This window comes from Labrus bergylta, chromosome 2 (genome assembly GCF_963930695.1).
Source record: "Labrus bergylta chromosome 2, fLabBer1.1, whole genome shotgun sequence".
Lineage (NCBI taxonomy): Eukaryota > Metazoa > Chordata > Actinopteri > Labriformes > Labridae > Labrus > Labrus bergylta.
Window position 1 is genome coordinate 30449495 of NC_089196.1, and position 10593 is coordinate 30460087.

The 10593-nt window shown below is 41.7% G+C and overlaps 1 protein-coding gene across 5 annotated transcripts in view; it reads left to right on the top strand.

The window, feature by feature from the left end:
* The first annotated feature begins 291 nt into the window (after positions 1-291).
* The window catches only part of LOC110000756 (uro-adherence factor A), a 55980-nt gene continuing 45678 nt past the window's right edge, over positions 292-10593 (top strand). For 4 of the 5 annotated variants that reach the window (XM_065951434.1, XM_065951443.1, XM_020656110.2 and 1 more), the window contains exon 1: positions 292-1186. In XM_065951434.1, the coding sequence (XP_065807506.1) occupies positions 1148-1186 (39 nt within the window). In that variant the 5' untranslated portion in view covers positions 292-1147. The remainder of the gene's footprint in view (positions 1187-10593) is intronic. The other variant, XM_065951452.1, reaches the window with a different exon arrangement.

Sequence of the window (10593 nt, forward strand, 5' to 3'; positions counted from 1 at the left end):
CTCGATCTGTTTTACAACCCCTCCACACACACACACACAAACACACACACAAACACACACACACACACACACACACACACACAGACACACACACAGACAGACACACAAACCCACACACACACACACACACACACACACACACACACACACTCACACACACACAAACACACACACAAACATACAAACACACACACACACACACACACACTCACACACACACAAACACACACACAGACAGACACACACAAACACACACACACACACACACACACACACAAAGACACACACACAAACACACACACACACACACACACACACAAACACACACACACACAAACACACACACACACACACACACACACACACACACAGAAACACACACACACACACACACACACACACACACAAAGACACACACACAAACACACACACACACACACACACACAAAGACACACACACACAAACACACACACACACACACACACACACACACAACACAGAAAGGCATTTTGATTACAATGCGGCAAATTGAAAAAAAAAAACAATGTGTACAAATAAAACGCGGGTAAGGTCTTTGTAACCTGCGACTGGATGCTTTTCCCCTCGGGATCAATAAAGTGTCTGTCTGTCATAATGAAGGTGCTGACGCCACCGGCAGTGAAAGGGTGAAAGGGTGCTGTCCGCTGTCCGTGGTGCTGGATCGCTGCTGTTTATCATTCCCATCATGCAGTACGTGTTTTTCATTGGTGGACGCTGAGGCTATGTACTTCACAGGGTATAGGATAGGTGTGTTTGTGCTCATGTGTGTGTGAGGGCCGTTGGGGGGGGGGGGGGTCTGTATCTATACCGCAGGGAGCGCGGTTGAATCGCGGCGCACGCCTCCTCGGATCTCCTCTTCCTCCCGTCACACCCACCGCTCGGTGTGGAGGGTTCACCCCGGAGAGGAGGGGAGGACCCACAGCGGCAGAGAGTGCTGCAGTGCGAGCGCAGCGGGAGACTCGCGAGCGGAGAGAATAACACACACACACGCACACACACACACACACACACGAACACAACAGACTCACGCACACCAGCAAGCCCCTTATTGTCGAAACTTGGTTCTATGGAGAGATCTGCAGCGACGCCGTAGCGACGCAGGCCGACATGGAAGAGTATTTGCGGAGGGTCCAGAGGAGGCTCGGGGTGAGTTAAACGCAGGTTGTGGCTGTAATGAATGAGACCATGACGGGCAGGCTGATACACCGCCGTGCTACAGGCTGCGTTCCTGTTGCTAGAAGGAGAAAAAAAAAAGCGCACGTCCCCTCGGTCCCCCCCCCCCCTGTACCTGTAAAAAAAAAGCACCTGTAGATTTACAAAACATATGACAGAGCAGGTGATAGGAAGGCTTGTTTGGCCCCGTTTCAATGAGCTCGTTGTGTTTCCAAGAGCGTCGGTGTGTGAATTTGAATGAGGAGCTGATTTCTACTGAGGGGGAGGCGTGACATCAACAAGTTTAGCCGGAGGCTCTGCTCCTGCTATCTGGTTGCTCTGCAGATACTGACTCATAATTTGCATTTGATCCTGAGCTGGATATGTGTTCACACTTTAAAAAAAGAGAGAGAGTGAGCCTCATGCAAATACTGAACAGCCTAATGTATATAGACTCTGAGGGACACATGTTTGCATATTGTTTTAAATTATAGATGTGTGATTCCTTTCTTTTTTTTACCTTTCTTGAGTCTGTCAGAGGAGCATCACTTGCACAAATGCTCACTCTGTCATGGACCATTCACATGCCTTAAGGCCCTGAGCCATAGGGGCCCTAAATGGCTCCTTCTACATGTGCTTGTTTAAAAAGCATGACTACATTATCAGCGGCCATGACAGTATATTTCCTCTCTTCCTAGGGGTATTCTTCGTGATTCATGTTTTGCCTTTCGAGTGGACTGTACATTTGTGTTTCCTCTTTGATTATTTTTGATGAAAGCACGCCCATGCACCCGTCAACACCAGGAGTCGATCAGAAATAGTCAGAATCAGCTTTATTGACACATACGAGGAATTTGACTTTGATAGACTCTGTGTACAAAAGTATAGCTTTAATTATTAAACTATGAATAAATAAACAAACAAGAACTAGTACAAGACTATAATTGTGTCTCCTGTCAGGTACCAAAGGTTATTCAACGGTTTATTGATACTATAGGGGGGTTGAGGTTGTCACTTCAATACGATACGAGAAAAAAATCAAACAATATTGATTCCAGTTTGGATACCAACAAAAAAGAAGGCATACGATACTGGGCAATGTCTTTTTTTTTTATTACCAACAATGCAAGCAAACTTCTGCACACTGTCTACATTTTCTAAATACATTTTTGCAATTTTAGACAGTGTTACCTCTATGAGAGATGGCCGACCACCATTACTCTCTCTCTAAAAATTAACAGAAAATCTGTAGTTTTTTTTAAAGCTTTGTTGCTTTCCAATACCATCGATCATTAAAAATCAGACAATTATTTCGTTTTGAAACACTTGGTAGCAAAAAAGTATCACCCATTTGGACGCCATTCATGGAGATGTTGCTGTTTTAGTTCTGTTGTATTACAAAGAAAAACACAAATAGTCACCCAAATACATCAATAGTCATCAAAAACAGTGAATGTTAAGTCTTGTATTTGTACATGTTCACATGTTTTACTCATTTTTCTTTACTATTGTTGTCATTTTTTTTTAACTCATTTACCAGTCACATGACATAGATCCCTTTAATTCACACATTTTGAAGCCTGTGGTATCCATTTTATTCAGAGTCATTAGGGGATATCTCCTCCTTGGCAACAATGAAGCTGATCTGGAGCTGTTTGGAAAAAATCATATGATCTTTATCAGCAGATGAGGATCATGTGATATGATTAAAATATTACTTCCAGTCACAGAATTGTAGAAATCCATATTTGCTTTCACATTTGGGGTGCTTTTAATGATTAAACACTGAGACTCAATGATTCTTGACCGTACAGGAGTTAACCAGATGATCCAAACAGACTTCAGTAGCTGTTCAAAGTGCTTTCAATTCATTCACACATCCTGCATATCAACAGGTACAGATTGTGTAAGTGCAATCTCAGTGTACCTTATACTGCACAGGGCAAGTCTCACGTTATATCTAAGCATGTAAAGGCTGAGATAAACATTTCACAGAAAGTCCAAAGTGAACACTTTATGGTTACTTAGGTGATAACAGGTAGTAATGATGGGTGAAGTTATTCATGTGTACAAGACAAAGATAAGCTTGTAAGAGCAGTTTTAGTGATAAATAGATGTAAAACATGCATTCAAAGCTGTAACAGTATGAAAAAGAATCACTTTAAATTGATACTAGAATGCCTATAACAACGTTTAGAGAAAGCAGCTGTGAAGAAACGTTCACTTCGTGTTGTTTTATGTGACTGAACGGAGGCTGAATTTCCCTCGGGATCAGTATTTGAATTTCCCTCGGTATCAATAAAGTATCTATCTATCTATCTGTACAGCTCCTAATATGGCCAAGGTTTGCATTTCTTTTTAAAGCAGGTTACAAATAAGTCAAAACTTATTTTTATAAGCTATTTTTTTGCAGGATTGTGTAGCATTGACTCAATCTATTTATGTCTATGTAAACATTGTAACTGTATCGTTTAAATGTGGTTAACCTTGTTTAAGATCAGTTCACACACTTAGTTCATCTCTCAGCTTACAGATGTGTTTGCTGTGTTGTTGACCTTCAGTTGATTAAGCTGCAGTTATCAACATTTCCATGTAATGTTAGTTGTTCATGTTAATATACCATCAGCATAATACAGATCAGTAAAAAGCCAAAATAGTTTGACACAGTCAAGTGTTGAAATATAACCAGTGTTGGGCACGTTACTGAAAATTAGTAAGTAGCTACAGTTACTAGTTACTACTATTAAAATGTAACTGGGTTATCATATTCATGTTCATATTATTTAGTGTTGCTGTGGCAGAATTGAGAATTGACAGAATGTGACAACTTGCATGTTTCAGATAACACTGCAGTCATTTTCAGTTTGTTGGTATTTTACAGATTATCGATCAAATCTCTACATTTGATATGACGCATGTTGCCGTCAACATATCAGTCTATCAGTCTATATAGTCTGGATTACAGATTGTGGAGCTGGTGGTGTTTTAAGTCAAGCCTGCTGTTTGCATGGAGTGTCTCCTCATAGGTCTGTAGAGCTAAAATGAGTCTTGGATGTCTGCAGCGCCGGGGCTCTCTGACAGTTAGTTTAATACAGTACAGTACGTTGTTGTTTAGCTCTCTGACAGCTAGTTTAGTAGAAGTGTGTTGTTGTTGTTGAGCTCGGTGTTTTTGTTCTTGTGACAGAAGTTTTTCTTCCTGCACACAGACTAAAACTCACTGCTATATTCTTGTTTTTTTTTTTACTTGAGCCGGAAAAATAATGTTGGTTTGCAAGACAGAAAGTTTACAGCTAGAAGACCACCTTCCTGTGTTTGTTTAAAGGCTTTATATGCAATTTTTTAGATCCAGCAGATGTCGCCCTTGAGCACCAGCATGAAACCAAAACAACTCGCACTGCATTGTTGTGTTAGCATGCTAATGCTAGTGATCTTTATTCTGCTGGTATCTTCACACTGCATGTAAATTTACCTGAAATGAGCGTGATCTAGAAACACAGTTAAGCAGTGAGTACAGTATGTTATTCTTCTTTTCTCTAGTCCCTCAATTAAACAACTTTTATACACGAGGGGAGGAGTCAGCCGGCCGTCCTGGCGATGTAAACAAACTGAAGTTAGGACTCTGAAAACTCTGAAAACATCACAGACAGTGGGACTCGGGTGTTACACCCATTGTAGACAGTCATGACTCACAGAGTTATTTTCACAGGATATACGTGATTTCTACATTTAAGTGTGAAAAATAACATGTAAAGCCTTTAAAAACACAACATCAATAAAAAAAAAAGATAAGAGCACCATGATGCACGCTTTTGTACATCCAATACAGACTTAAAAGTCAGATATTTTACAAAATACACTTGACCATGTTTTTCTAACACTAATATGTGACCCTAGTCTGTTGGAAAAAAAAACAAATAATGAGAAAAGTCCATCCTTTCTGTCTTTTGCCTGCTCCACTTTTCAGAAAATGTGTGCTCAAACAGGCCGTTTTGGAGATTTTCCCTTCATGACATCACAAAGGGCAGTAGCCCCTCCCCCAGGTGGGTGACACTCCGACAGCTAGGTGTTTTTTCTGCCCTCTTAGTCTGCCTTCTCACTGTTCTTGATCAGGCATGATGCAAGAAAGCCCAAGTCACATCCTCTTCCAGAGAGGGGGCGTGGTCAGACACAGCTCATTTGCATATTTAAAGGTACAGACACAGAAACAGCCTGTTCTGAGCAGGGCTGAAGTAGAGGGGTTTATAGACATGATCAAATACAGGATCAGAGTGGATTTAGAACAAGAAACTTCACACACGTTTTGAGGAGCTCTGAGACTTATTTTAACTTTTACAAAAGGAGGATAATATGTGACCTTTAAATCATTTATTTAAAGTTTGGATTTTGGTAGGCATAGTGTTTTTTTAGAGCAGTTCGGCGACAGCAAAGATACCAGTCCTTTGTGGGGCAGGCATAGCATTTCAATAATGGACCGCAGGGTGTTTAAAATATTCAAAAGATTCAGTCTATTCATGTTAACAGATTGTCGGGGCAATACAAACACGTTTGTATAAAACCTGTCTCAAGTGAGATCGAAGGAGCTAAGCCCTTTTTTATCAGGGATATACTTCACATTCACATGAGGAAAGCTGAGGAGAGGGAAAAGATTAAAGGAGCAAATCCTCAGATAAGAGCACAGCTGGGTAATTTAGTGATAAAGAGGGCTACTGATGAGTGTCATGGCGGCTGCAGATAAAGTGTAACACATGTCATGATTATCAACCATTTGTCTCACACGCACACACATTGTGCACACAGACAGACTTTATCTCTTGGTTCTCGGGCTCTCTGATATCAACTTTGATGGGTTGCTGTTTTGCTGACCACTCTCTTCTCTCTGTCATTCCCTTTCTCCTCTCTCTCTCTCTTTGCACGCTGTATGGCCCTCGTCCAGCACATCCATACCTCTAATTGGCTTTGCTCTGAGTGCTGACCGAACCCGTCCTTCTCTCTCTCTCTCTCTCTCAGTTTTTTTCTGTATTGCTTCATCATAGGGTACAAAGCTGAGGTGATGTGCTGAGTGGACTTCCAGCATCTGTCCTTCTCAGTGTGCACTCGGCCAGCACATTCTGAGAAAAATATGCAATAACATTATTCAATATTGATATTAAAGAGGACATATTATCCCCCCTTCTCCTCCTTTTCAAACAGTCCCCCTGTGGTCTAAATGAAACATCTGTGCTGTGATTTGTTCAAAATATAACATGAATCAAGCATCAGAGGAGGTTTGTGACCCTGTATATACCAGCTCTCTCAGAACGCTCCGTTTTGTGTGTGTGTCTCTTTAAATGCAAAGACCCCCCCCCCCCCCTCCCCCTGAGTTTTCCCCGTAGACATCACTCCTTCGCCAGCGAGAATAAAATTGCCCGACCTGCGCAAAAGTTTTGTTCTAGGCTGGGGGTGGAGTCCATGGGTGGAGATACCAGAGGAGGGGAGGGGATTTTTTTTTTTTTTTTTGCCATAATCACTTATGCAGACCACAAACAAAGGACTGGATGGATTTATTTCACATTTTGTGGGTCTGTAGACCCTCAGGTTACCCAAATATATGTTCAAATACACTGTACAAGTGGATTTTTCACAATATGTCCTCTTTAAATGTGATAAAGAATACTTAAAAGAGTGCATTAATTATAACTCTATAGCTAATATGCACTCTCTCCTAACTATAGCTATGCCTGAAACTTTTTGGACTGCCTCAAAGGTCAGGACTGAACTGGGGAAAAAGGCGTTTAAGTTGGCAGCAGCTCCCTTTACATGAAGCAAAGTACAAAACAGACTTAAAACTTAATGGACTGATCTAATTGGATGCTTTTAAAGCCTTCAGTCCTCCATGCAGGATAACACTTACATGCTTGTGCTGAATGTGGTTAAACGTAGCTCTTGTTGATCCTGACACAGCCTGAACACAACTTCATTTCTTGATCACAATATTCCCAAACCCTTCCATGCTACAAGATGTCATCCATCCACTGTGCTGGTTTACATCTGGATAGTAGAGCATTATGGCAGTAGGAATAAACCGGAGCTAAAGCCCTGGTGGCTGGTGGCTGTATTACAGCTTCGACGCAACATTTATCCAGCATCACAGGGCTGAATTTAAAAAAAGTAATCATTAATTATACCAACAAATAGTTCTGGTGTAGACGAGGGTAACAGCGTTTAAAAGTTTAGGTGACTTATCATGTACATCTCTACTGTGAGGGGATTCTTTTTTTCAACTTCGTGTTTATTGGGCAATCCAAACATAGTTCATTTCTTACATCATTATTCTTTTTTTTTTATATGATGTTATACAAAACAATAATAGAATGCAGAAGAAGAAAACAAAGTGGTTATAATAATATCTTAGTTTGCCCAATTTTAGAAAAATAAAGCAACAAAAAACAAGCAACCCACATTTTTGGGATTTGAATGATTTGCAGGCAGGAACATCTGTCTGTAGATATATCGATGATTTAGGACAAATATTATCTCTTTCACTTGTCTTTTATCATGCATTATTATTGTATGTATGGCTGCTCATGCTTTGTAGAAAACTAACTGTGCTGCTGCTGGTTTTAGGCCAGGACACTCTTGAAAAAGAGATTCTTAATTTCAAGTTTTTTTTCGGGTTATATAAAGTTTACATACATTTTTTTTGAAGATGGAGTAGACTAATCTACAAGGCAGCAGTTATCTCTATTGGAAATGTTTAAAAAGTACAGAAACAGGCAGTTCCAGTGGAAATGGGACTCTGGTGGATTGAAATTGGAGAGACGTCTGTTATTAAAGTAGTGACTTGTTCAAAGTGTTTGCTTGACTTCCATCTAATGTGCTTGTCAGCTTTTAGTTGCTTCGATGGATGTTACTGTAACACCATAAAAATATGAACATTTAATGGTACGCGATACATCAGGGTTGTATTTAACTTCCCCACGCCTTTTATAACTGGCAATTACTGTAAGCAAGTAAATCTCTTCATTTTAAAGGGAAGTTTGGCTGAAAATATGCTGAGGCAGCTGGGCATCTAAAGGAGAGTCATAATAACCTGGCCAATAGAGGAGAGGAGAGGATGAGTGAAGGGAAGAAGGGAGAAGAGAGGAGGAATGAAGGGAAGAAGGGAGGAGAGGAGAAGAGAGGAGGAGTGAAGGGAAGAAGGGAGGAGAAGAGAGGAGGAGTGAAGGGAAGAAGGGAAGAGAGGAGAAGAGAGGAGGAGTGAAGGGAAGAAGGGAGGAGAAGAGAGGAGAGGAGAGGAAAGGAGGAGTGAAGGGAAGAAGGGAGGAGAAGAGAGGAGGAGTGAAGGAAAGAAGAGAGGAGAGGAGAGGAAAGGAGAGGAGAGGAAAGGAGGAGTGAAGGGAAGGGTTAAATGTTGTGAGATAGCGAGCTAGAAGCTCAGAAAGAGAGAGCACTCAAATTGAAGGATATCAGATGGCCAATGCAAGCTTGTGAACACACACACACACACACACACACACACACACACACACACACACACACACACACACACACACACACACACACACACATGCTTTCCCGCTGCAGTATAGCAGACACTGAGTGGCCTTTTCTCCAGCTAATGCATCACTTCTCTTCCCAGGCCAACCAGTATTGATTTACCCCCCCCCCCCCCCCCCCACATGAAGAAACGGGCTGTAGACCTCCTCCCCCTCTCCGTCTATCTCACGCGCTCACACTCACCTTCTCCTCTTTCCCTTCAATTCCATTTTCAAGATGTTCCCCCCACTTTGGATTTCTACTTATTTGCCTCACATCTTGTCTCTCTCATCTGCTCTTCTCTCCTTCTTTTCCATTATCACATTTCTTCACCTGTCTCTCCCTCATTTTGTTCCCCCCCTCCCCCTCTCTTCTACATGTCTGAGATATCAATCTCCTGCCGATACCTGCCTCATTTTTTATAAGCCTCTTTCCACCCATTTCCCTTCCTCCTCTGCTCTCGTTCTCTCTGAGCCTTTAACCTCTCTCCTTTCCTCTCTCTCTCTCTCTCTCTCTGTGCTTTGCCCTAAACGCAAAGATCCTCTAAAGAGAAATAAGACACCTCCTTCCCTATGCATCATTACTGGTACTTTAACTCCAGAGTCCATTATACAGTGTTGGCTAAGCATCCAGGGTGATATCTGAGAAAGTAGAAATGTTCGATTACATTTTAGAAGACCATGCTTTGCAAGATTGGATTGCATTCACTACAATTTACTACACATTTACTACACATTTACTACACATTTACTACACATCACTGCTGACGAGGGCTGGGACAAAACAATGTATCCTGGAAAAATTGGTGCCATATATTAACATTTCACTCATAAATATGGGGCTCTTTAGATTCCCCTTCCATTTTCACTCACCTCATGTCGACTTCATGATTCCTCCTGGTTGTGCTTGTGACAAGAACGAGGATAACATGAAGAGTTAATTGGCTAAAGAAGAAGACAGCGGGATAATGTCAGACAGCGATGAAAAGTAGTTAAAGGTAGAATATTAGATTTTAAGAGAAGCTGTCCAGTAGATGTCTTCCCATACACACCCCATTTTAAAAATGTCTATTTTGACAGCAGGAATAAAAACATGTTTACAGCCTGGTAGAAAAAAAACATTTTGCTCTGATTGGTAGATGTATTTACTGGCATACTGGGGGGGTTAATGGTTTTGTGACCCACCCGCTTTGATTTTATGGATACAAGCGATGCACAATTAGAGGCGTGGCCAATCTGACTGCAGGCAGCCGCTATGTGTAGAAGGCTTAAGGCCGGTGGAGGTACCAGATCTGCTCGGGGTCTGTGCGTTTGTATGATGATGTAGCAGATTGTGATTGGCTGTTTGTTGGACATGTAGTTTTTGTGTGTCTTCAAATGGAGAATATGGATGAACAATGGACGCCATGAATCTGTGGAGACTTTTTATCAAGAAATACACAAGCAGCCCGAACAATGGTTTAAACTGTCACAGCAATAAGTGAAAGCACATTTGATGTTAGACGTGTGTAACATGTTACCCGAGGCTTACTGCCTGTTACCAGTAGGTGGCGCCGTTGCAAAGATTGAATTTTGGCATGTAAATATGTTCAGACTTGGACTCAACCGTGTAACGTTTAAGGCAGTTTGGACGCTGTGTGTTTGACTTCTTTCCTCTTTCATGAGGAGACATTGATCTCTCTCTCCGACTCTCTGGCAGCCAATCACAACGTTGCTACATCATCATACAAACGCAGGGGAAAGGACCCCGACCCGATTCGACCACCCGAGCACATCTGGTACTTGCAGCGGCCTCAGCTCCGGCTATTTGCCTTTCTTTAGTTTGAACAAAAGTTTGATTGAGTCAGAATTTACAAAATGGCCATCACCATGGATGGGCCTCAAAAC